The sequence below is a fragment of the Danio rerio genome, chromosome 19 (genome assembly GCF_052040795.2).
Source record: "Danio rerio strain M-AB ecotype USA chromosome 19, GRCz13ab, whole genome shotgun sequence".
Taxonomy (NCBI): Eukaryota; Metazoa; Chordata; class Actinopteri; order Cypriniformes; family Danionidae; genus Danio; species Danio rerio.
This window is the reverse complement of record NC_141039.2, coordinates 44,054,734-44,082,553: the sequence shown is the minus strand read 5'-3', so window position 1 is coordinate 44,082,553 and position 27,820 is coordinate 44,054,734. Positions and strand designations below refer to the sequence as shown.

Genomic DNA, 27,820 nt, shown 5'->3' with positions numbered 1-27,820 from the left:
AGTCCATTAGTCTATAAGCTCTGAAATGTTTTCGCTCGTGTCCGTGTAAACTAGAGGTGTGTGTGTGGTGAAGCTGTACTGTAGTGCTCTGCGGTGGCTGTGTGTGTATGTGAGGTGAAGCGGCGCTGGCTGATGTTCACACGCTCTCCTCAGCACCTGGATAGCTCCGCGACTCCGCGCAAACCGAGCACTTTTGAGGCAAAAAGTGCACAACAAACAACATGTAGCTTCTCAAAATAGCCTCCTACCATCCCGAAGCGTCAAGAAAGCAAACTTTCACACAGGGAAGTCTTCGTTACCGCCCTGATGAGGGAATTACCGGTTGACTGCGGCAAACTGTTCCCTACTGATGCGGGAATGGGAGGAGAAGCAAAACCGGATTTACTCGCCAACGAATATCATCGGATAGCGGATCTACTAGTCCAAGTGCAGCATGTGTTTAATATGTAATTAAATGTGCGCGGGAATGCGTGAAATATTCGTGGATTGATCTACAAATCATACATCGCAGCATACAGGTAGGTGCAACTCTGTCACTGATGATCCAGCTGTGCGTTATCAGATTCATTAAGTACTGTAATGAGCTTATACTGAAGAGACAAACACTGTCAGAGTACACTCACACTATTTCTGCGCATCAAAGTGCAGGATCATCAGTTTTTATGCTCACCAATAATATCATAGGGATGCAGTTTAAGGGAGTAATGGACTATTTTTGGCTTTCTCTAAATATTTCATTTAAGTTCGAAGATGATGGCATTTTCTGCCATTATAAATAACCCAGTTAGCTCAATGGAAATGTTTAATAGATGTTTAATTTTATTCATGATTAATTAATGGCAACAAATAACCTTTAACCTGATTATTTTAATAGTAGGTTTACAGAAATAAACAACGGGTCAATTAATTTTACTCCGTACACTAAATAAATAAAGTAGTTACACTTTATTTCAGTGTACAATTTACACTATTAACAAGCCATTACCTGAGACTATACCTAACATAAACATTATGGAATTAGCTGCTTAATAGCTAGTAAGGTAGTGGTAGATTTGTGTAAACATTAGGGGTGTAGAATTAGATCATACTGAAAACAGCCAATATATTAATAATAGGGAGGTAATAAGCCAGTGGATAATATTGTGAATTGTCACTCAAACTAAAGTGTTACCTTTAAAACAAACAAACAAACAAACAAACAAACTAACTAACTAACTAACTAACTAACTAACTAACTAACTAACTAACTAACTAACTAACTAACTAACTAACTAACTAACTAACTAACTAACTAAACTTTCCTGATGAGTCCTGCATTTGTATCATTTGTTTTTTAAATTTTTTGAGAACTCTATGAGCTAGAAATTTCATTGAGATTATTGATTAACCATTTCACAGTAATTTTTGGCAAAAAATTAGACAATAAAGCTGCTCGGGCAACGTGAACACAAAAATCAAATGTTATATGTTTGTGCTATATGGTTCTTCATTTGCAACTGTAATCCAATAAAGAACCGTTCATAAAACCTTTCCATTCCAAAAAAAGGTTTCTGATAGGAGAAAAAGCTATTTAGAGTATAACAAAATTTTATCACACTTATAAAAACAAATGTATTGATTAGAATTATTGTTTATTTATTAGAATTAAATAATTGTGCTTAATAGCACTAAAATTGGATATTTGCTCGTAATTATAGGGCAACTATAATACCTTACCACCTGCATAATAATAACAGTGATATGTAGCTCTTTAACCAGCCAAAAGAACAACTAAAAACTATCCTTATATATACATCACTGAAATTATGAGCCAAAGAACCACTGAGTGGTGCTAAATAGCACCTCAACTACTTTTGAAGAACCAAATCTGTGTCTATCTGTGTGTAAAGTATATTTAATGGAACCATTCCTTTGCTTAATTAGTTTTTAAAAAGTTCTGTATTTTTTCTCACTCAAAAATAATAATTTAACAATTTGATCTTTAATTACTACTTGGAAACAGTGGAGGAGGGGTATGATGTTATATGCTGTGAACTATACCTTTAAAATAAGCCTGAACAACATATCATTTGAGCACTGATATTGCAATGTGTGTATCTGCAATAGTCACACTGCAGGATTAAAAGATATTGTTAATTAACTAATTAATTTTATTTAAATTTATATCTTGGGGTTTTGTTTACGTGTGAGGGACGAATGAAACGTGAAATTGACAGGCGGATCGGTGCAGCGGCAACAGATTTCAGTCGATGTACCGGTCTGTTGTGGTAAAGAAAAAGCTGAGCCGAAAGGCAAAGGTCTCGATTTAACAGTCAATCTAAGTTTCTACTCTCACCTATGGTCAGGAGCTTTGGGTCATGACTAAAAGGACAAGATCTCAGATACAAGTGGCCGAAATGAGTTTTCTTCACGGGGTGGCATGGGCGCACCCTTATAGAAAGGGTGAGAAGCTCGGAGTAGAGCCGCTGTAGAGACACTGCTTCTCCACATTGAGAGAAGTCAGCTGAGCTGGCTCAGGCATCTGTTTCAGATGTCTCCTGGATGCCTACCTAGGATGGTTTTTCAGACATGTTGGGAGGAGGCTTCGGGGAACTGAGCTCATAAACTCCTCCAGAACTTAACCTGGATGACGGAGGCTTTCAGCAGTGCTTCTGACTGAGCAGAGCCCAGTTTGATGAACTGTTGTCGGTGTAGGCAGGAGGATTTACCCTACGTCACAATCACGCCCCCACAAGAGCAAGCTCCTGATTGGTTAACGCGGCATGAATGTCCACTAAAGTTCAGATTTTCTAACTTGAGCGATTTGCGCGAAACGCACATCAAATGGGCAAAACGCTCAATTCGCGTTGCACAATTCGCATCATTCACGCTGCGCCATTCGCATGTATAGCGCCACAGGATGTCTATTTGCATCTTTGCATTGACTTAACATGTAAATCACTCTCACTTAATGCTTCTTCCACGTCTGGTGACCGCAGCATAAGAATGCTGCCACTGCGACCCGGCCCCGGATAATCGGAAGAAAATGAGTGAATGAATGAATTGTTTATTTATTTGTAGAATTTCTTTAATGATTACAATGTTATTTTACAATTGATTGTTCAATTTATGCACTTAAGTAACTACTTAAGATTCAAGTACTAAAATTTTGGTCTTAAGTTCTGTACTGTTAGGGTGCTTTCACACCTGTGAATCGATTCAGTTGTTCCGAAACAGAGATTACAATAGTTACATTGTTGCCCTTTGCTCTTGGAGCGGTTCGCTTTCACACTGCAAAGTAGCAAAAGAGCTACAACAAGTCACATGCGAGTAAACTCTCCTCACATTGGTCAGAGTGTCAGGGTTTATTTTGTAGCGTCCTGCTAAGCTGTCAGGAGAGGTGGTGGTTTGGTGGTGATTGACAGGGTGCGCGCGCGACATGTCTGAGGAGAGATGCGGTGGGGAGGGGTGAGAAGGGTGCGCGACGATGCCTATTTGAGGACCGGGAGGGAGACGCCGGAAGATCATCACTTATTTGCGGGCATCCGGAGACTCGCGAAACTTCCCGCCTTACTCATAATTCTCTCTTCATATAGCCGTATGCCTATTACATATCCATAAAACACTGTGATATAACCGCGCTCGGATCGGATCGCTTTCTCACTGCAATCGAACCGCTCCAGGGTTCGTTTCAATCGAGCCGAGATCACCTCATTCAAGCGATCTCGGAGCGATTACTTTGGCGCGATTGCCCTGTTCACATATGCCAAACGAACCGCGCTAACTGGGCAAACAAGATACGTTCCGAAACTAAAGTGTAGGTGTGAACGCACCCTTAGACTTCCCGGAAAGCCATAAAGCACTGTTTATTTATTTTTGATTGTAGTTTATTAAAATTTGCATAGACCATCCCAGTTAATCTAAATGAATGGAGCTAATTACTCTAGACATATCGCAGTATACAGTTGAGGTCAGAATTATTAGCCCCCCCACCCACCCCCCACCCGCTAGAATTTTTTTTTCTATTTTAAATATTTAAACTGATAATATTTTTTTCTTCTGGAGAAAATCTTATTTGTTTTATTTCAGCTAGAATTAATGCAGTTTAAAATAAAAAAAAACATTTTAAGGTCAATATTATTAGCCCCTTTAAGCTAATTTTTTTCGATAGACTACAAAACAAACCATCGTTATACAATAACTTGCCTGAATACACTAACCTGCCCAGTTAAGCCTTTAAATGTCACTTTTAGCTGTATAGAAGTGTCTTGAAAAATATCTAGTAAAATATTATTTACTGTCATCATGGTAATGATAAAATAAAACAGTTATTAGAAATGAGTTAGTAAAACTATTATGTTTAGAAATGTGTTGAAAAAATCTTCTCTCCGTTAAACAGAAATTGGGGAGAAAAATAAAAAGGGGAGCTACTAATTCAGGGGGGCTGATAATTCTGACTTAAACTGTATATCACAGCAAAACAAAATTTCGCAATCTCAGATTTTTCCAATATCATGCAGCCCTATACTTTAAAAGTGAAGGTTTTATATTGGCATCAACAGTTCTTTAAAAAACCTCACAGTTCAACAAAGTGGTGAAGAATCTTTAGATTATTAACATGTTCTTCACACTAAGTAAGTTTCCTTAGGGAACCATACTGTAAATGGCTCTATAACCATACATTACTTTAAATTTAAGAGGGTAATTGACATTACTGTGCTGACATCACAAAAATGGCCAATTGGAAATGTGACCCAGTAAAATTCATTTCAGTCCATTTAATTGGTTCAAAATTCATAAGATAAAATCATCTGTCAGGGCCACTCTGGCAAATGTCAGGCCACTCGTTCAATGAGACACCATGAAATCTTAATATTCTCATCATCTCAAATCCTAATTAGTCGGCTCAGAGTCATTAATCATGTGTGCAAGAGTATGAATACAATTACGCATATTCATAGGCGAAGTTTCAGAGATGAAGATGACAATGTTCTGTAAGATCTCACGTTTCTGAACTGGAATGTTTTTGGATTACTAGAAGGCACCGAATGATGAAAAATAAAATCCATTAAACAAAGATTATAACAGTGCTTTAGTGACACGTGCACATCAATGGCCACAACAAAGAGTTATGATGCCTGACACTCCTGCTTGCATATATTTGCATAATGTTTACCTACATTAAGAAGCAAGTAAGCAAAGCTGCCATGAATCCAGGGTGAAGCCGATTATCTATCAATCATCTGTTGATGTATAACAGCAAAACAAAAATGCCAAGGACATCATCTCTTTCAAAATCTATATTTCATAAAGTAACAACTCATTTAGATGCAAAAAAGATCCAAAGTAGTCCTCTCCAGGTTGAGAAATTCACCACAAACATATTTCACACCAAGCCCGAGCGGTTGACATGGCAGAGATGTACTGCTGGAGTGCGCTGCAATTTTATGTCGGGATGCAGAAACAAGAGATGTTGGTGCAGCGGTCGTGTTCACTAGTGTTCTCGCTATCTATCACCTCCATGCTGTTTACCAGACACAAAAGACCATATCACTTTCAGAGCCGAGGGGAATACAGACAGCAGCCATTTGTCAGTATGATAAGGGCATTTATATGTGAACCAGAGCCCTTAACCATTAAAACATCCTTTGTCTTCTTGGCAGCTTGCTGGATGTTATTAAGAATGTAAACTGCATGTTGGTTTATCTGGTTACAGTATAGTATAGGGACCCATTTTCACTATTAGCATCCCTATTGCAAGAAGATCGCTGGTTCGAGTCCCGGCTGGGCCAGGAGGCATTTCTGTGTGGAGTTTGCAGTATAAGTGAATTTGGTAAATGAAAGTGAATGGATGTGTGTGTGTGTGTGTGTGTGGATGGGTAAGTAAATGGGTGTTTCCCAGTGCTGGAAGGTTATCCGCTGCGTAAAGCATATGCCAGAGTAATTGGCAGTTCATTCCACTGTGATGACCCCTGATAAAAATCAGGGACTAAGCTGATGGAAAATGATTGAGTAGTAGTTTTAAAGTGTCAGAGATGAAAGACTGTGTTATCTACAGATGGTATGTCAAGCTCACTCACCTGTGTGAGGCACACTCAGAATTGCATGTTAATTTGAATATATATGGATGAAATAGGGCGTCATTCTTACTTTAAAACATTTTTTGTCAACATATGCTGATTCTGAAAATGTACCCCTAAATACATTTATGGAGATCGCGAATTATGTAGCCAGTGTCAGGTCCTGTGTTCCATGTGTTTTTGTTTTCATCATGTGACCTTTCCCATTTGCTCCTTTGTTTTGTTTTCCCGCCGTCTCATTATGTTCATCATCTTACCTGTTTTCCACCCCTGTGTGTGATCAGTTTAATCATCCCCTGTGCATTTATACCCTTTAGTTTGGTTCAGTCATTGTCCGGTATTCTCAGTTGATGTCTGTCGTCACACCATGTCATTCCTGAGTCTCCTGTGTTTCCTATGTCCTTCCTAGTGAGTGTTTGTTCAGAAATCTACATATTTTAGATAACTCCTGCAATCCTTGCCTTCTTAATTGATCCCAGACATGGCAGCCAGAAGTACATATGGCTGCATTTTGTCTTTAAAATGAACACTACGGTGCGGTTTGACGCCGTTCCTTTTCGTGCTTACCTGCTGACTTACCTCCAAAAGGACAGCTTTTCTGCTGTTACCAATTTGCTCAGTAGCTCGTAACATATGTCAGTGGACTTGAGACACAGAGTGGAGTTGACTGCGACAACAGGGTTTGAGTCCTGTGAAAATAGTTTCAAAAATCAGGTAAGACAAAAACAGAAGCCAAGTAAACAAGTAAATAACAGGGTGAGAATGTGGTAAAATCTGAAAATGCGGTAAAAATCAGACGAGGGCTTTTCTTTTTCTAGATTGCTTTTGAAAACACTGTGGTTGGGTTTAGGGAAGGGGATGGGTGCTGGACAATCGGTGCTTTTGAAAACACTATCAGTTGGGTTTAGGGAAGTAGGAGGGTGGGTCAGTCAATCAGTCGACAGCGACCTCTGGTGGATTTACGCAAGAAGAGCAGACACGAATGGCACTCGAGAGAGAAATTTGAGATTTGAAAATGCGTACACAGCGACCTCTGGGGGATTTGCGAAAACAAAAACTGCAAAACAAAACATAGCCCCTGAGTCGTATTTTGCTCTCTCCAGAAATGTATATAGGGGTACGTAATCAGAATCAGCCTTCCCCATAAGTCCAAAGACATGCGGTACAGGTGAATTGGGTGAGCTAAATTATCCAGTGTATGTGTGTGGATGAGTGATGGGTTGCAGCTGGAAGGGCATCGGCTGCGTAAAACATATGCAGGATAAGTTGGTGGTTCATTCCGCTGTGGTGACCACTGATTAATAAAAGCACTAAGCTGAAAAGAAAATGAATGAATGTTTTGAAATATTTAGGGAGGGTGGGGGTAGAGGAGTAACTGTACTACGGACCTGGATTTCAGGCGGATACTAAACTAAAGTAAGAGACCCAAAGGGGTGTTACAGACTGTACCAAAAAGCTGAGGACTGGGCAGGGGGAATTCCGGGAAGTTTTCTGTCCAAAATACAGGAGACTTATTAATAGTGAGAATGTCACGACTGTCAGTAACCACCTGATTGCGCTGTAGTTCAACACGAATTCTGAGAATGAACTACAGCGCCCAAGAACTACAAATCCATACATATCACGCGCACACACCGGAACTCACTTACACTGATTTGTATTCACAGCTGTCTCTGTTTTACCGTTGATTCCTGGACTATATATTCAGCCATTCAACCACTGTTTGTTAGTTCGTCGTTCGTCCATATTGGTATGTTGTTCCTGATTCCAGTCTTGTATCCTGTCGTAGTCACTGAGTCTAGTTCTAGTTTGATCTGTTTTAGTTCCATGTTTGTTCCGCCAAATGTGACAGAACGACGTACTCCAATGGATCCAAGTGCAGTTTTAATGTTGAATATTGTGCAGTGACAAAGACCAAAATTCCAAAAATCAAAATGACAAAGTATCAAAAATATAAACAAACAATAAAAATAAACAAACAAACAAGGAACTCAAACAGATTAAACTAGAACTAGACTTAGCAACTATGACAGGATACAAGACATGAATCAAGAACGACAAACTAACAAACAGTGGTTGAATGGCTGAATATATAGTCCAGGAAATCAACCGTAAAACAGAGACAGCTGTGAATACAAATCAGTGTAAGTGAGTTCCGGTGTGTGCGCGTGGTATGTATGGATTTGTAGTTCTTGGGCGCTGTAGTTCACACTCAGAGTTCGTGTTGAACTACAGCGCCCTCAGGTGGTTACTGACAGTCGTGACAGAGAATTGAACCTTACAATTTAGTGTGAGGATTTCTGTGATCACATATTCAGTCCATAAAAAACTGCAACACTTTAAAGTATAAATTCCCGTTAACTAATGGCTTATTACCTGCATATTGTTAAGATATTGGCTGTTTTGTAGTACTTATGAAATATGATATTATTCTACATCCCTAATCCGTTAACTAATGGCTTATTACCTGCATATTGTTAAGATATTGGCTGTTTTGTAGTACTTATGAAATATGATCTTATTCTACATCCCTAATCCTACCCAATAACCCAATTACTACTTCAATAACTATTCATAAACAACTAATTAGTAATTCAATGAGCTTATAGTCTCACTTCATGGTTTCTTAATAGTGTGAATTGTGCCTCAAAATAAAATGTGACCAAAAAAATCATTAAAATTTTATAAAGAGAAATCTGAAAGCAAATATTGAATGTTCAATGCTATTAAGATTAATTCATTGTATTGTTTTGTTTTTAAAATAAAAGGAAATGGCCTCTAATAGTTTACTTATTTGCACATGTGAACTATTAGTCATGAATCTCCATATCTCTGAATCTCAGTACAGACCACCAACTCGAGTCTCAGAGATTTATATTTAGACCTTTACAGGACAGCTAAGGTGTAATCTATCTCACTGCCACTTACCCACAGTCTCCCATTTGCCAGAGGAGATCCTGAGTGAAAAAGGCCCCTGGCAAGAGTTGTGTCTCTGTAGAAGATGAGCTGGCAGATGGGCAGTATAAAAGCAGTGGACATTACACTGCATGGGCGGTGGAGGATTGGAGAGTCATGATGGTGACCAATGCCTCTGTGTGACAGTAATATAATGCGGATCAGGGTCTCCAGGTGATGTGAGTGGAATATTCATGCTTGGAGGAGCATTTGCTGAATTCTAGAGAGGAAAGTTGGAAATGGATGGATGAAGTCAAGGAAAGTTAACGAGACGCTGGAAATCTAAAAACCATGAATGTGTCTGTCCTTTTTCTTTCTTTCTTTCTTTCTTTCTTTCTTTCTTTCTTTCTTTCTTTCTTTCTTTCTTTCTTTCTTTCTTTCTTTCTTTCTTTCTTTCTTTCTTTCAATTTAATTCTTTATCATCAGTTAACCAATTCCATAATTTTATTTATCTTTTCTTGTATCAGTGAATGAATGAATGAATCTATTGGTCCATCCATTCATTTATCCATCTATCGTTCCTTCTATCTATTGTTCCATTCATCCATTGATATTTCTATCTATCATACTATCCATCTATCCATCCATTCATCCTTACTTCTATCTATTGTAGCCATCCATCATTTCTATCTATCGTTCCATCCATCCATCCATCCATCCATCCATCCATCCATCCATCCATCCATCCATCCATCCATCCATCCATCCATCCATCCATTCATATTTCTATCTATTGTTTCCATCCATCAATCGTTCAATCCATGCATCCATCCATCTATTTAAACATCTCTTTCTCTACATTTCTGAATATATCCATTATGCAGTTAATCAATCAATCAATCAATCAATCAATCAATCAATCAATCAATCAATCAATCAATCAATCAATCAATCAACCTATCTATCAACCTATCTATCTATCTATCTATCTATCTATCTATCTATCTATCTATCTATCTATCTATCTATCTATCTATCTATCTATCTATCTATCTATCTATCTATCTATCTATCTATCGTTCAATCCATCCTTCCTTCTATGGCACTAAAACATCTCCTTCTCCATGTCTTTCTCCTTCACAGGATGTCAGGTAACATGTCTGTTGAGTCTGAGTTCCATCCATCCATCCATCGTGACTTCTATTTATCCATCCATCCATCCATCCATCCACTAATATTTCTATCTATTGTTCCATCCATCCATCCATCCATCCATCCATCCATCCATCGTGACTTCTATTTAATCGCTCCATCCATCCATCCATCCATTCACTAATATTTCTATCTATTGTTTCATCCATCCACATTTCTATCTACCATTCCATCTATCCATCGTTACTTCTATGTATCGTTCTATTCATTCATTGATCTATTACTATTTCTAGATAGATATTTCTAGATCCATTGTTACTTCTATCTATTGTTCTATTGTTTTATGCATTCATCCACTGTTACACATCTATCTACCGTTCCATCGTTCTATCCATCCATCCATTGTTTTTCCATCTATTGTTATTTCTGTGTGCCTGCCTGTCTGTCTATATATATCTATCCAATAAAACCTCTATAAAATCTCTTTCTCCTTCACATTTCTCATTCTATCCTTTAATCCATCAATTACTCTATGGCACTAAAGCATCTCTCTCTCCTTCACAGGATGTCAGGTAACGTGTCTCTAAGTCTGATCAGCCTTTTAGAGAACTCTTCTCTCGCGAGCTCGTCTTCTCCTCAGTCTCCACAATGGGAGACTCCTACATTCACCACAGCGGCTCGTTACCGTGTGGTGGCCACGCTGGTGCTCTTCGTCTTCGCTGCGGTTAGTAACCTCTCAGTACTCATCAGTGTGACCAGGGGGCGAGGGCGACACCTGGCATCCCACCTGCGGCCCCTTATCGCCAGCCTGGCCTCCGCAGACCTGGTCATGACTTTTGTGGTGATGCCGCTGGACGCCATATGGAATATCACAGTGCAGTGGTACGCCGGCGATGCCATGTGTAAACTTCTCTGCTTCCTCAAGCTCTTCGCCATGCATTCGGCAGCGTTTATCCTGGTGGTGGTGAGTCTGGACAGGCATCATGCCATCCTGCACCCACTGGAGGCTCTGGATGCTGGTCGCAGGAATAGAAGAATGCTGCTCGCTGCCTGGATCCTCAGTGTCCTGCTCGCCTCTCCACAGGTAAGTGAATGAGATGATATTTTATTTGAAGCTGCTGACGTTTGTGCTTCTTCTCGTAACTGTGTGAAGCTGCTTAAATTTGTCTTTGAGGATTAGCATATATCGCTAAAAAAGTCAGCATGCTCTATCTTCTGTAAAAAAAAAAAAAATTTAACACAGTCTTATTGTGAAAACGTACCACCGTATACATTTCTGGAGAGCGCAAATTATGTAGCCAGAGCTATGTATGGCTGCTTTTCTTTTTTAAAACAAATGCTATGAGCCAATATGGGCCATATGATGCCACCAACGGTTTCTGTTACTGGCTGACTGCTTACCTTTGTGTGGACGGCTTTTCCGCTGTTACCAGTTTGCCCAGTGGTTGCCACGTATGTCGTTGGACTTGAGACACAGAGAGTTGACCACGACGACATCGTTCGAGTCCGGTGAAGAGCAGTTCCAGAAAGCTGGTACAACAAAAACAACAAGTAAATAACAGGGTGAGAATGTAGTAAAATATGAAAACATGGTAAAAACCAGGCTGCTGTGAGGGCTTTACTTTTTCCGGATTGCTTTTGAAAGCACTGTGTTTGGGTTTATCGAAGTGGGTGATCGGGTCAACCGGTGCTTTTAAAAATACTACTGGTTGGGTTTTGGGTTTAGTCTACAGCGGTCTCTGGTGGATTTACACCCTTATACCCTTGAATTGCACTAGCAAGAGAAATTTAAGATCTGAAAAAGTGTACACAGCGGCCTCTGGTGGTTTCGCGAAAACAAAAACTGCAAAAAATTGTAGGTCCCGCGACTTTCTTGGAGCTCTCCATAAATGTATAGGGGTGCGCATCAATAATGGGCCTGGTATTGCAAAAATTGTATGTGCTATCTACTTGAGAAACTAATATTACAATATAACATGCATTATTTTTGAATAGTATTCAATATTATATATATCAATTTTTTTTAGCAAAAACTACTTTTAAACGATGCGAAAAATGAATTAATGTTTTAGCCTGACAGATGATAATTTTAATATTATTATAGTGGAATGCCTTTGCTGACATTCAAATGCAGGTGTCTCAATCAAAACCGCATAATTGATCAATTTATTTTAAAGGGCACCTATTTTACCCCTTTTTCAAGATTTAAGACAAGTCTTTTGTGTCACCAGAATGTGTCTGTAAAGTTTTAGCTCAAAACACCATTCAGAATATTTACTCAGATTCTTGGAATTTTCAGCTTTGAATACAATGTTGCTGTTTATGTTGCCTGTGCCTTTAATGCAAATGAGCTAGTACGCTCACCGTTCACACATGCCTGTCGGAGTGTGCCTCAATCTCTGGTTGCGTCAGATGAACAGCACAGCGACAGACATGGAGGAAGCAGATCTCACATAATGTTTGTGAGATATACTCGAGTAAGAACTTTCCCAATGATTATTTGATGTATTTGTTGTGGAGTTAATTCAAGCCTTTCTACAAAGATGAGTCACGCACACACACATTTTGTCAATACAAAATTCCCGCACGCACACACACACACAGCGCGTTTAATTTTGCACGCAAATGTGACAGGATACATGTTAATATCCACTGCTGTATGGATATCTGTTGTGTTAATGTACAAAATAAACCTGATTTAAATTCTACAAACCGGGAGTGAAGCAACGTCTTTTATAATTAAACTGACACTATTAGGATGAATTACATTGATTTTACTGTCTTTATTACAAACATGCACTGTTTAAAAAAAACATTTTAAAGTTGTAAAACTCATTCATGATCACATCTGATGATGATTGCTGATCACAGAGAGCTGAACAGATTTTTAATCCCAGTTGCTTTGCGCATGTCCTGTCTTGTTGATATGATTATACGCATTACTACGGAGACATGTTAATACGTGGCTGTCAATCAAATCGGTGAGCGGGAAAACTGCACTCCTACGTAACGTTGTGGTTGGCCTTAAAATGGGAGGGATTTGGATCCTATTTTAAAGTCAAGAAATAAAAAAAGACTTGTGTTTCTATCACCCCAATATGACTGTGGACAGACTTTACCTACACACAGTTCTGTCCATACAGCTAACAAAAGATGATTTTCGTCATAGGTGCCCTTTAAAATAAACATAAATCCTTCTTTCCTGAAATTTAAAAGGTTCATCAAATCAAGCCTTTGACTTTAAAAAAGTGACATTTATCTTGTCATTTAATTAGTAAAAAGTATTTTTTTATGTAATAAATCCAGAATAAACTATTTTAAGCAAATATGCACATTATTTTTATTGATCACATACATTTTTAAAATGAAAATTACAAGCCTCAAAATTAGTTTATGTTTGTTCTAGAAATCTATCTGAAAAGAGTTCATTCGTTCATTCATTTTCTTTTCGGCTTCGTCCCTTTATTAATCTGGGGTTGCCACAGTAGAATGAACCGCCAACTTATCCAGCACATGTTTTACGCAGCGGATGCCCTTCCAGCTGCAACCCATCTCTGGGAAATCTGAAAAGAGTTATTCAATTCAATTTAGTGAAGCAAAAACAACACATTTCACATATACTAAAATAATATTTTTACTTGTCTAGAAAATGCTTCTTGATTTAAGATTTTTTATATATCTGGACTAGAAACAAGACAAAAACTTTAAATAAGAAAAGCTTTTTTTTTTTTTTTTGCAGTGTAATAATAGTAGCTGTTGTCAAACTACTCCACTACTGACATCAAATAAATTAAATAAATGGTTCAAATAAATGAACCAATTAAACAATCAAGTGTAAGCAAAGCTAAAATCAGAGGAAAGCTGTTTTCTAGGTGCTGTTCATTTCTTTTTAACAACATACCATGTTAACCATACAGTTGAATGGAAGGCATTAATTCCTAATCTTCAGTGAGCCATTTTGAATCTCGAATATATCCAACATATTCCAACTAGTTAAAAAAAAACACTAGCTTAATTAGTTAAACTACCTGTTTGTCCCACCAGCAGCAGATGGAAAACGTGTTCTGGAAACCTGTTGTGCAATTCAATCTAGTGACACTAGTGGTGACACAAAAATGTCACCTTTGAATCAGACAACTGGCACACCTCCAAACTGAACCAAGTTTAGTCCTGTTTCAAAGCCAACCAAAACAAAACCGCCTCATTCTGTTTACCACACATGCATCTAAGCTTGAGCATTTCTTCAAAGTGGTGCAATAACTGACCCCAGGTCGGTGTCTCTTCAGTGAGCACTTGCCGCATTGATTATAGATCCTATTTATCAAGCTACGCTAATTCCAGGTCATTTTCTGTAACCTGTGAAACGTGTCTTGCTCGCCTCTCCACAGGTAAGTGAATGAGTTGTTATTTTAATAGAAGCTGACGTGTGCTGGTCTCGTCTTGTTATGAAGCAGCGTGAACCTGTCTCAGATGATTCACAGATGGATGATAATGTTGCTGAAAAGCACTTGTTAGAGGTGATGAGTGTCTTTTTTCATTAAAATATTACTGTATGTGCGATTTCAGCTTAATCTGAAGAGGCAACTATCAACACATTCACAATAATTTGATTATGTTTGTAGCTGTTATATTTTTTACAACCTGGTTTACACAATCAGCAGGGAATATTTGAGAATGGTTGTTATGTCATTGATGAGTATATGTCATTGATGATGTTTGAACATTGAAAATCATGTGACTGATGTTGTATCCGTCATAAGCAACCTGTTGTTCTTAAAGGGACAGTTCACCCAAAAATTAAACTGACCTTATCATTTATTCTTCCTCATGTGGTTTTAAACCTTTATGAGTTTCTTTTTGTTGAACACCAAAGAAGATATTTTGAAGAAAGCTGTAAACCTGAAACCATTAACATTCATGGTAGGGATGCGACGATTAACCGGTTTCACTATTAACCGCGATTTAATTTGTCAAGGTTAATTAATCGTGACAATGCATTGTTAATGACCAAAAACACATTGAATGACAGTAAAAGGTAGCAATTTTACCCAAAAAAATGCATCAATAATATCCTCTAATTTTTATATAGTCAATCAAATGAACCTTTAAAATGGCAACAAATATGTGTTTAGACCAAATTTTAAATAATTTTAGTTTTAAACTAGTGGGGTTTTAAAATCCATCAATGCAAATAATTGTGATAACCATTGCAAATAATTGTGAAACCAAGATTATTTCTTAGACTATAATTGTACAACCAAAATTTATAATCGTAGCATCCCTAATTCATGGTTTTTGTTTTTCCTATGGATGTCAGTGGTTATAGGTTTATAACATTCTTCAAAATCTCTTTTATTTTTTGTAATTGAATAAAACAAATGGTTTAAAATGTAGGGTTGAGATTATGATAGCAAACTTGGCAAATGTCTAATTCCTAACATGTTTTGCGTCAGACTGTCAAGGAAAATAAGTGTTGTAATTACGTGTTTTTTGCACAAGATAAACAAAGATAAATTAGTTTTTTATGTTGGGATAGTTGGGATTTATAGAGGTTTCTGTTCTATGTTGAAACTTGTCAAGTTATGCTTTTGTAGAGTACACTACCTGAAAAAAGTATTAAAGTTTTAGGAACAACAAATAATAACTTGACTTTTAGTTGATTATTTGGTATCAGAAGTGGCTCATATGAAAGGCAAAGCTCGCTAGATTATACTTATTTTACCAAAATAAAATATGATCATGCCTTGATTTTTAATAATTGAATTAGGACAGTGAGGTCTGACCTTGCTTATACAAAATCTTGTAAATTAAAAGAAATAATGTACAGTATAGAATATAAAGTCATGGTGCAGTACAAAAAGAATGAATATTGTGTCTGACTCCCATGAGCTTGGAGGACTGCATCCATACATCTCTGCAATGACTCAAATCACTTATTAATAAAGTCATCTGGAATGGCAAAGAAAGCGTTCTTGCAGGACTCCCAGAGTTCATCAAGATTCTTTGGATTTATCTTCAATGCATCCTCCATCTTATTCTTTCCCCAGGCATGCTCAATAATGTTCATGTCTGGTGACTGGGCTGGCCAATCCTGGAGCAGCTTGACCTTCTTTGCTTTCAGGAACTTTGATGTGGAGGCTGGAGTATGAGAAGGAGCGCTATCCTGCTGAAGAATTTGCCCTCTCCTGTGGTTTGTAATGTAATGGGCAACACAAATGTCTTGATACCTCAGGCTGATGATGTTGCCATCCACTCTGCAAATCTCTTGCACGGCCCTATACTGAATGTAACCCCAAACCATGATTTTTCCTTCACCAAACTTGACTGATTTCAGTGAGAATTTGGGTTCATGCGGGATCCAGTAGGTCTTCTGCATTATTGGTGATGATTGGGATGCAGTTCAACAGATGATACATCAGAAAAATCGACCTTCTTCCACTTTTCCAAATGATCAACTAGAAGTCAAGCTATTATTTTGTGCTCTTACAACTGGGATCAACATCAAGACTTTTGTCAAGTAGCGTAGCGTATATGGGCTGTAAACACATTAAGACTGCTTTACATTACACTGCTGTCTGACATACTCGATTCTGATTGGTCAGTCTTGACATTCCAAGGTATGCTATTTTCCAAGATAACAACCGCTAAATAACACCGGCTCATTTGGAAACTTAAAATCATCTTGAACATCAGTGAATAAGTTCACTTAACGTCTAACTTTGTAGTACCTTACATAAGTTCACAAAAGGCGGCACGGTGGCTCAGTGGTTAGCACTGTCGCCTTACAGCAAGAAGGTCACTGCTTCGAGTCCCGGCTGGGTCAGTTGGCATTTCTGTGTGGAGTTTGCATGTTCTTCTTGCGTTAGCATGGGTTTCCTCCAGATGCTCTAGGTTCCCCCACAGTTCAAAGACATGTGGTACAGGTGAACTAAATGAGAGTGTATGGGTGTTTCCCAGTACTAGGTTGCAGCCAGGAGGGCATCCACTGCATAAAGCATATGCCGGAATAGTTGGTGGTTCATTTCACTGTGGTGACTCTTGAAAAATAAGGGATTATGCCGAAGGAAAACAGGTAAATAAATGAAAGCTGGTAATATCTTGCTTTGTGTGTAACAAAAGAAGGACACCTAAACAAGTTTAGAACAAGTAAAGGGTGGGTAAAAGATGATAGAATGTTCAGTTTTGGGTGAACTGTCCCTTTAATCAGTAAAACTACCTATTTATCCCACCAATAGCAGATGTAAAAGTGTTTTGGAAACCTGTTCGATAACAGTTGCATGCGAAGGAAAATGACATTTTACCTCCATTTTATCTCCAAACTGAACCACATTCTGTTTTCCACATCTAAACTCTGCAAAACCCAGCATCAACTTCAGCAGTTCTTTTTAAGTGATGACTTGTAGCTTAAAGTGGTGCCATAACTGCCCCTGAATCAGTAACTCTTCTGCGAGCACTTGCTGCATTGATTATAGATCCTATTTGTCAAGCTAATCTAATTCCCAGGGCATTTTCTGTAACCTGCGAAATGCCTGACTGAATCCTGTCAGCGTGATTCTCAAATCTTTCCCTCAGATAGAATGGTTTCCCAGTGCACTTAATTTCAGTAATGTCGTTTTTAGCAGCCTGTGGATGTGACCGTGGCGTTTAAAATCATTAAAAGGAAGATAAAGAAGCTCGACTGAGACAAGGTCAGTTAGGCAGCTGCGGATAATGGGAAAAGAGACACAACTCTAAAGACAGGCGAGTGGGTGGTGAATTGTAGGTATGAAAACATCCACACTGCATCACTCCTGTATTCAGTGCGCACACTTCCTCCAGAGGAAATAAAAAAATAAAAAATGTGGGCTTCCCTCTCACACTGTGTGCTGCCTGATAGATTGTGTGGGAGGAAAATAGAGAGTTGTGTCAGACGGAAAAATAATGCAAACAGATTTCCTTTATCTGAAAGCAGAAGGTGATAACATGACAATAATATACACTGCATGACTCAAGTTCAACAGAGCAGAATGTGTTTTTCCTTCACTAAAAATCCATTTCACTTCAAACAGAACCCAAAAAACTAGACCGATAAATTCAACTGCAGTACTATTGAGAAAAGGCATGCATTGACAAGCATTCAAGACAGAAACCTTTCAGGGTTGTTGTCAGAAATGCACAAAAGGATAAAAAAAGAGCTCTATTTGTGGAGATTTATTGTTGAAATATTATCAGAAGATGATTTCTTTTGTGTATCTCAAGTGTGCAAAGATAATTCACTTCCTGTGTGAGTTTCCATGGTTTCCCCAAGGATAAAATATTAAGAATAATAAGAATTTGTAATATGAGGTGTGAGTATTTAATAATTAAGTAATTATATGTAATTACTAAATACTTGTGTCTCACATAATGAGTCCATTTTTCTTAATGTTTCATCGTTTGGGAAATGATGAAAACTTATGCTGGAAAACTGAAATTCTCAAGTGTATTACTATATGCTTTTATTTCATTATCTTTTTGATATTGAATTATATTTATCATCAATATTTTTTATATTTTCATTGTTGTTAGATGAAAATAGCTTTTTTTTTTTACAATGTAAATGAAATTCGTAATTTTACGGTTTATTTCCAGAAAGAAAAAAAAAAAGAAAAAATAACGGCTGTTGCAGAAATATACCATAAAATAACGGATATTAAATTACAGAACTATACCTTAAAATAACAGATATTAAAATACAGAAATTTATCATAAAATAACAGATATACAATTACAGAAATTTACTGTAAAATAACGAATATTAAATTACAGAAATTTACCGTAAATTTACGGATATTAAATTACAGAAATTTACCGTAAAATAACGGATATTAAATTAAAGAAATTTACTGTAAAATAATGGTTAATAAATTACTTAATTACTTAAATTTAAACTTCTGGTAAATTTAATCTGTAATTTAATATCCGTTATTTTACGGTAAATTTCTGTAATTTAATATTCGTTATTTTATGGTAGATTTTTTATGGTATATTTTTATATTTCTTTTCCGACAATAAACCATAAAATTACGGATTTTTTTACAGTGTGATAAAAAGCTATTTTCATCTAACAAGAATTAAAATCTAAAAAATATTTATGATAAATAGTTAAATATCAAAAAGATAAATAAATAAATGCAAATAGTAATACGCTTAAACAAAATTATGATGAGATGACGCCAAGATTCCTGTTTGTTCATGTGATGTTTAATGTACACCCAATTGATGATATAAACGCAAATAACAATGGATTTTAATTGTGTGTACAGTGGTCCCTCGTTATTTGAGGGAATTTTAAAAATAACCCGCGATAGGCAAAATCTGCAAAGTAATCAACTTTATTTTTTTACAATTATTATAGATGTTTTTAGGCTGTAAAACCCCTCAATGCACTTTTCTCAGACAGCCTTTAACATGTTGAGCATGTTATTTAAAATGATAAACAGTTTCCTGAGTCATAGCTTGGCACCACAGACAGCCGCTGACTCGCGGCGCCAGTGTGCATCCCCTGATATATAATGATTGGTAGACGACATCTACCGTCTATTGAAAGACCATAAAAAATGTTAGCACAAATGGGGGCTCGTCCGGGATCCAAAACAGACAGACAGTTGAAATTACAAGATTTTAGTCTCTAAAGGAGTCCAAAACAGACTGTAATAATACTCTGATGATTGCTAGAGGACATGTACAGTAGTTGCAAAGTTACTTATAGTCAACAGGATGACTTATGGGGATAATGGATAATAGCTTTCCACATATAGTTCAGTAAACAAGTCCAGATTAACAGCAGAACAAAATAAAAACTGATCTTTACAAATTGTTTTTCTCGTTTCAGTTATTTATTTTCAGGGCAATTAAAGCTGAAGGAGTTGACTTTGTGCAGTGTGCAACACATGGAAGCTTCCAGCACCGTTGGCAGGAAACAGCCTACAACATGTTCCACTTTGTCACCCTGTATGTGTTCCCTCTCCTGGTAATGAGCTTCTGCTATACCCGAATCCTCGTGGAAATCAACCGCCAGATGCCTCGTGGTAAAGGCAAGGGTAATTGATTTCTGCTGTCTTCTGACATGGTACCTGTCATACAGCGTAACTGCATCCAAATTCCCAGATTGAGGCAAAATGAATCAGATGATGAGCTTATAGCAGTTCAGAGCTGTAGTAGATCTAAAAACAGCATTGCAGTCCAAATTAAAGACAGATTCAAGATCCTGGGGCTGTCTTTAATTTGGACTGTATTGCTGTCTGATGAAACAAAGTCTTGACTTTTATACTGAGTGCTGAAGGAAAATAAATTAACTGAATTATGAATGAACTGAACTGCCTTTGGAAAACTTTTGATGATATTTTGTTTTTTATCTTAGTAGAGTTTTGTGTACAGTGTTTAAGGAGGAAAGGTCTCCGTTCTGCCATTTCATAAACACCACCCACTGCTAGAAATACATTTCTGTTTAGGCTGCAGTATTTCTTTCAGACCAATATGAAAATCAACTTTTGCACTCACTATCCAGTACTGTAACGGATAAACAAAAACACATGTTGAATGTGCGAAAAATCTAAAGAGGATGAGGGTTTTGGTAAGGATTTCAATCTTAAAACAGGAGTCCCCTGAAGAAAGGTTGGAAACCACTAAAAAAATGGTTAAAGAGAATTACAAAAACACATATTCTTGATTCGCCATTTTACAAATCATCCCAAATTTTTCTGAATTGATTTGTAGATCAGATTTATTCAGAATTAAAATGCAGTGAAACCGATCACATGCCTCAATTCAATCAGTAAATATACTGAGTGAGCTAAATATTTTCATTAGGGTTGCCCTATACTGGGAAAATATGAGTTATGCAATGTTGTTTAGTGTCGCAGTAATGATACTTCGGTAACACTTTACAATAAGGTTCATTAGTTAATGCATTTGCTAACATGAACTAATCATGAACAACACATGTAGAGCATTTATTAATCATGATTGAACATTTACTAAAGCGTTATTAACATCCAACTCCATGCTTGTTAACATTAGTTAATGCACCATGAGTTAACATGAACTAACAATGAACTACTATATTTTTCTTAACTAACGTTAACTAATATGAACAAATACAGTAGTAAATGTATTGATTATTGTTTGTTCATCTTAGTAAATGCATTAATTAACATTAACTAATAAACCTTATTGTAAAGTGTGACCGATACTTCTTATGATATAACTTCCAAAATGCCATTTCATCATCAATTTTTTAAAAATTTGTTATGATCACACTAAAATAAACAGGCAATAGATTGTTTTTTCTGAGATAATTATATAAAAAAATTATAAGGTCTAAACATTTTAACTTTAAAACACCATGAACGACTGAAAACCAAGAATAGCTCTTGATTGTTGTCATTTTGCTCTCGTTTCTCCAGGCATTAGTATTTATTTTCATTTCTAGGTTCATCAGGTTCAATCAGACCCCATTTGATTGGTCAGATTTGGATAAACAACCTATGCATGTAGCAGATAGGCTTGGCACCTACAACTAATTTAATGTATTGAATTTCTCTGCAATATGTATATTGCATAAACTATTATCGCGATAACGATATTTGTTCGACATATTGTGAAGTCCTAATTTTTATACCAAACATTGCATCTCGTCTAACATATACAGTTGCAGTCAAAATCATTAGCTCTCCTGTGAATTTCTTTTTCATGTATTTCCCAATCTATGTTTAACAGAGCGAGGAATTTTTCACAGTATTTCCTATAATATTTTTTCTTCTGGAGAAAGTCTTATTTTTTTATTTCGGCTAGAATAAAAGCATTTTTCAATTTTTTAAAACCGTTTTAAGCTCAATATTAAGCTTTTTTTTTCAATTGTTTACAAAACAAACTATCATTACACAATGACTTGCCTATTTACCTTAACTTGCCCAATTAACCTAGTTAAGCCTTTAAATTGCACTTGAATACTTGTACCTTGAAAAATATCTAGTAAAATATTTTGTAGTCATCATGGCAAATATAACAGTAATCAAGTATTAGAAATGAGTTATTAAAACTATTATGTTTAGAAATGTGTTGAAAAACACCATCTCTCCATTAGGCAGAAATTGGGGACAAAAATATATATGAGAGCTAATAATTCAGGAGGACTAATAATTTTGACTATCTGTATGTTTGTTTCTCTAGGTGGAGAGCCTTGTCTGAGACGCAGCGGAGCTGACATGATCCCGAAGGCACGCATGAAGACCCTGAAGATGACCATCATCATCGTGGCTTCATTTGTGGTGTGCTGGACACCGTATTATCTGCTGGGCATCTGGTATTGGTTTCAGCCCCGAATGCTGCAGGTCACGCCGGAATACGTCCATCACGCCCTCTTCGTCTTTGGTAACCTCAACACGTGCTGTGATCCGGTCATCTACGGTTTCTTCACACCCTCGTTCAGAGCAGACATAACCAGCTGCTTCAGTAGGAGGAATCAAAATTGCTCTCCGAAATCTCTGGACCGACTGTCCGCACGCAGAGGAGGTGCAAGCGGGGAAGCAGAGTCAGACCTTGGGAGCGGAGACCAGCCCAGCGGACAAACAGCATAGGTGGTCAATCCAGCTGGAATGTTCTGCCTGAATGTGAAGGATAGTAGTTTCACTACGTGTCCAGACATCTATATATACACTGCTGAAGGGGATTGGTATTTCTAGTATATGCAGGTATTATGAACATGCTTGAATTCAGATTTAATCCACTTAAAGTCATCATGAAATAGAGGTTAGGCTTGTCTTTTTTTCGCATATCATGACCTACAATTGAAGTCAGAGTTATAAGCCCTCCTGTATTTTTTTCCCCAAATTTCTGTTTAATGGAGAGCAGATGTTTTTCAGCACATTGCTAAACATAGTTTTAATAACTCATTTCTAATAACTGATTTATTTATCTTTGCCATGATGACAGCACATAATATTTTATTAGATATTTTTCAAGATACTAATATTCGGCTTAAAGTGCCATTTAAGGCACTTTAAGCTTGCTGTAATATACCAAGTTATTTAGGTTAATTAGTCAAGTTAGATCCGGTTAGATCACACCAATTTTTTCACAATTTCAGCACAATTTCCTTGACATAGGGTATTGTGGGGATTCATAAATGACAAATGGATGTCTTTACACAAGATTCAATCCTTTATTCTCGTGTTAATGTGGCACAGTTTACGACAACCTATACCATGTCTGCGACGCCTAATGACACCATAGCAGAAAGTCTAGCATGTTTAATTTTTTACTTATTCTTCACGATGAGTTCCATCACGTGGATGACACTGTGCAATAGGAGCACTTCATTTCTCTGTTATTTCAGTGGGTGCTGCCGTTAATGCGCCGGTCAGGTAATCAAAAAATAGACTGTATATTTACTTATGAGTAGGGCCAGACGGAATCTGTGGATGTTTTTGTTATTTCTGCTGAGAATTTTGGTAAAAATTTGTGGATTTCTGCTGCATTATTTTGGGAGTATCAAAACTAAAACCTTAATATGTGAAATTAAAAAAAAAAATATTTAATGTTTAAGGTGCAAATCCAATTAGATCCACTTTTATTTGGTAAACAAGCTAGTCTGTTATATAATATCTCTACTAAAAGACAGAAAATATTACTTTACACACTGCATTGTACATAAATCAGATGAACATATTCACATTAGTCAATAATATTCCTGTAATTATTTAAAAAACGGAATAAATATAGATTTACACACATTTACTCATGTAAATAAACAGAATTAATGATGGGCTAAAAATCTGCGGAAATCTGCAGAATTCTGCGTGCGCAGATTCCGTGTGGGCCTACTTATGGGTGGGCTATGGGTGAATAAGATCAATTATTGGTTATGCAAACTTTAACTACCTTTTCTGAAGTATTAAGGTGTTTTAAGCAATTTTATCTGACAGACTGACACAAATATGCTGACATCTACATTTTCACGAGTTTGAGTTTTCTCTGCCTTCCAACAGAGTTTGTTCTTCCGAGGTAATATGGTAACGTTCAGTGCTGCGGATACATTGGTAAAGCATTTCCTGCTTATTCAAATTTGTCATTAATATTGAAAACTTTTTAATATAGGCGTCTCTGAAACTGTGAATATTTCACTTTAATTTATTTAGGCTAGATTATTATTTTATTTAACAAACCAACACAATCTCACAGCAATTCATGTTTCGGCGCATATAGAGGATTTGTTTTGAAGTGCATCACCTCAAATGTTATTCGTTCGCTATTCTTGTTTATAGATAACTGACCAACAAAAGATACATTAAAGTAGAAGTTAAAAATTAGAGCAAATGAAATTCATTTTAGGAGAATATTTTTACAAGAAAAATATACAAATAATTTTTTAGTTTGTGCTCCTCCACAACTTGACTATACTGGATGATTTGTTTTGCTCTGAGGAAAATAAGTATTTAATGAATGCCTCACTGTTATTGTGTCACAAATCTCAGTCATATTCATTCATTCATTTTCTTGTCGGCTTAGTCCCTTTATTAATTTTGCCACAGCGGAATGAACCGCCAACTTATCCAGCAAGTTTTTACGCAGCGGATGCCCTTCCAGCCGCAACCCATCTCTGGGAAATCTCAGTCATATGTTTGCTAATTTTTTAATATGTCAATTATATCTTGAGCATCTGATTTTTCCTTGTTGCTGCTTATGTGCTTTCATTTTCATCTCACTCGCAGCAAGTTCAGGCGAGAGAGAGTTAAATCAAAAGATTTCAGAAAATATCATAATATTAAAAAGGAATCATAAGTTTGATCGTATCCATGTGGTAACGAATGCCCTTAAATAATGTAGTTATTAGTTGTCTGCAAGCATCAGTGTTTATTGAGATAGAAATAAGATTTAAAAAATGTAAACTGAGATTTTTATATTATTATAGCAACACTTGTGACTGCGTTGGAAAATGCTCGTCGTAGACGTCATGTGATAACTGATCGAGAAGAACCAAGTAGTTTGGCAGATTTGTTACCCATGACAAGTCAAGATTTTATGAAGAGAGAGAGAAAAAAACTCATTATCTGACATAGTGACTTTTGTAACCGACAATAAAAATCGTGTGATCTGACCGGGGCTTTAGGGTAATTACGCAAGTTGTTGTAAAACGATGTTTTTTTCGGTAGCCAATCGAAAAACAATATTGCGTAAGGGGGCTAATAATATTGACCTTAAAATAGTTAGATTTTTTTTTATAAAAATAAAACAATGAAGACTTTCTCCAGAAGAAATAATATTATCAGAAATACTGTAAAATTTTCCTTGCTGTTCAACATCATTTGGGAAATATTTGAAAAAAAAAAAAAAGTTCACAGGAGGGTTAATAATTATGACCTTAATTGTAAATCAAAATAAAACGGTCCTAAAATTATATAAAAATGTAGGGTAGTGCATGATTTTGTGTTTTGGGAACTGTTTGGATCATCAGAAGAGGAATGTTGCCAACAAAATGACGATGACTGATAAATGGACGAAAGCAGGGCAGAAACAAAACATGCCCTGATAACCCCGCCTTAAATGAGTTAGCCCCGCCCTAAAGATATTCCTTGTGACCAGAAATGAAGAAAAGTGAATTTGCGAAGGGCAGGGAAGGTTATGGTGTTTGATTAAAAATTATGAGGGCAAATAAATTTTTACAAAGTGCCGAGATACATTGTTTACAACAAGCACTACTATATAAATATAAAAACAAGAAGAGCACATTTTAATTTCATGGCAACTTTAAAAGGATAGTTCACAGTGAAATAGAAAATTCTGTCATCATTTATACACCCTGGTGTTGTTTTATCAGTGTATGCTTCTTTTTTGATCATAAATAGAGCAATATTAATGAAATGACAATCCTGTTAGCGCTTGTCCATATAATGGTACCGAATACGGGTCAAAATTAAAGTGATAGTTCACTTAAAACTGAAAGGTTTTAAGTTGCAGGTTTTCAGCTTTCTTAAACATATCTTCTTTAATTTTTAACAGAATATAAGAAACACATAAAAGTTTGAAACCACTTGTGAGTGAGTAGATAGTAAGTAAATTTTCATTTTTGCGTGAACTAATCCTTTAATACAATAGCGTTTGGTCAAAAATTTAATAAGAATTTAATAAAAATCCTGACTGTGGGCTCTACTTGGTCACAAACAAAATTAGTCTCCCCATTACTGAAAATCATTAGTATTAATAAATACTATAGGATTAGATTTAATTTCCTGTCCTAATCAAAAATTGCCAAATTTGACTTTTGCGGATATTTACAGTACATCTGCCTCATCTATAACTCCTCTCTACATAGCAGTGAAGCTCTCAAAGCAATTAAACGCACTGAAGCATATCATTATGCTTCACATTAATGGGTAATTATCCCAAAATGTATCATCTAGAGATGAAAAAAATATTCTTGATCACACCAAGATGAAGTTAATCAAGTGATATTAGCAGTGGGGTCGGCAAACATGCTAGTGTATATTTTTTTCTGGTGACAGTAAAAAGCCTTTAAACTCAATTCCTGGAGAGCCACAGCTCTGCACAGTTTAGTTCCAACCCTGCTCCAACACACTTATCTGTAGGTTTCAAACAAGGCTGAAGAAATCAATTAGTTTGATCAGGTGTGTTTAATTAGAGTTGAACCTAAAATGTGCTGAGCTGCGGCCCTCCAGAAACTGGAGTTTGACACATGTGCCTTAAAGGCAAAGTTCACCCAAAATTCAAAGTCATCATTTACTCACCCTTGACTTGTTTTATTTATTAATTTTTTGTTCTATTGAATGCAAAAGAAGATATTTTGAAGAATGTTGGAAACCTGTAACCATTGACTTCCATGGTATTTGTTTTCCCTACGATATCAATGATTACCAGTTTCCCGACATTCTTCACAATATCTTATTTTGTGTTTAATGGACCAAAATTTTAAGAGCGAGTGAATGAAGGTAGAATTGAAATTTTTGGGCAAACTATCTATTTAAAATGCAGAATTTTAAGTCGCAAATAAGAGTAAAGCATCATTTGAAATGGTAAAAGTCAACTCTTATTTGTGTTTTAACAATCTTAAAGTCGGTTAGCACTGTAGCCTCACAGCAAGAAGGTCGCTGGTTTGAGTCCTGGCTGGGTCAGTTGGCATTTATGTGTGGAGTTTGCATGTTCTCCTCTGTGTGCTCCACATAGTCCAAAGAAATGCGCTATAGGTGAATTAAATAAACTAAATTGGCCATAGTGTATGAGTGTGTGTGAGAGAGAGAGAATTAGTATGTATGGGTGTTTCCCATACACTGGGTTGCAGCTGAAAGGGTATACGCTATGTAAAATATATGCTGAAATAGTTGGCGGTTCATTCCGCTGTGGTGAACTCAGATAAATCAGAGACTAAGCTGAGGGAAAATGTATGAATGAATCTGAAAGAAAATTAAAAGTGTGTGCTCTATGTTCGTCCCCTCAAAAAATTAATACTAAACAAGTACCAAGTAAACATTAACTGAAAGTAAATGAAAGAAGGGCCTGTGACACTTGAACCACACCAGGTAAGAAAATGATTGCTGAATTTTCACTTTTGGATGAACTAACCCTTCAATACTGAATATGAATCACCAACAATATCAAGGGCTTATTCTGAAAACATAGCTCTATATACATTTCTGGAGATCGTAGCCAGAGTAGATTATCTGGATTATGTAGCCAGA

The 27,820-nt window shown here is 36.6% G+C and overlaps 2 protein-coding genes across 8 annotated transcripts in view; one reads left to right on the top strand and one right to left on the bottom strand.

Moving 5' to 3' along the window:
* gnrhr1 (gonadotropin releasing hormone receptor 1) lies at positions 1–27,552 on the top strand. Of its 4 annotated transcripts, none has more exons than XM_087293831.2 (4): positions 1–518; positions 10,671–11,190; positions 19,960–20,161; positions 22,299–25,342. In XM_087293831.2, the coding sequence occupies exons 2-4, from the start codon at positions 10,672–10,674 to the stop codon at positions 22,703–22,705; spliced, it is 1,128 nt and encodes a 375-aa protein (XP_087149957.1). In that variant the 5' UTR covers positions 1–518; position 10,671; the 3' UTR covers positions 22,706–25,342.
* The window catches only part of LOC147832643 (uncharacterized), a 66,854-nt gene continuing 44,305 nt past the window's right edge, over positions 5,272–27,820 (bottom strand). For 2 of the 4 annotated variants that reach the window (XR_015945423.1, XR_015945422.1), the window contains 4 exons: positions 11,508–11,636; positions 10,792–11,321; positions 8,988–9,234; positions 5,272–6,748 (listed from right to left, as the gene is read on the bottom strand). Coding sequence is in view for 1 of the 4 variants with exons in the window: in XM_088651535.1 (XP_088507661.1) it covers positions 11,315–11,321; positions 11,508–11,636 (136 nt within the window). In the remaining 3 variants the exon portion in view is untranslated. Of the gene's footprint in view, positions 6,749–8,390; positions 8,500–8,586; positions 9,235–10,353; positions 11,322–11,507; positions 11,637–27,820 lie in introns of those variants that run through there. The other 2 variants (XR_015945421.1, XM_088651535.1) reach the window with 2 other exon arrangements.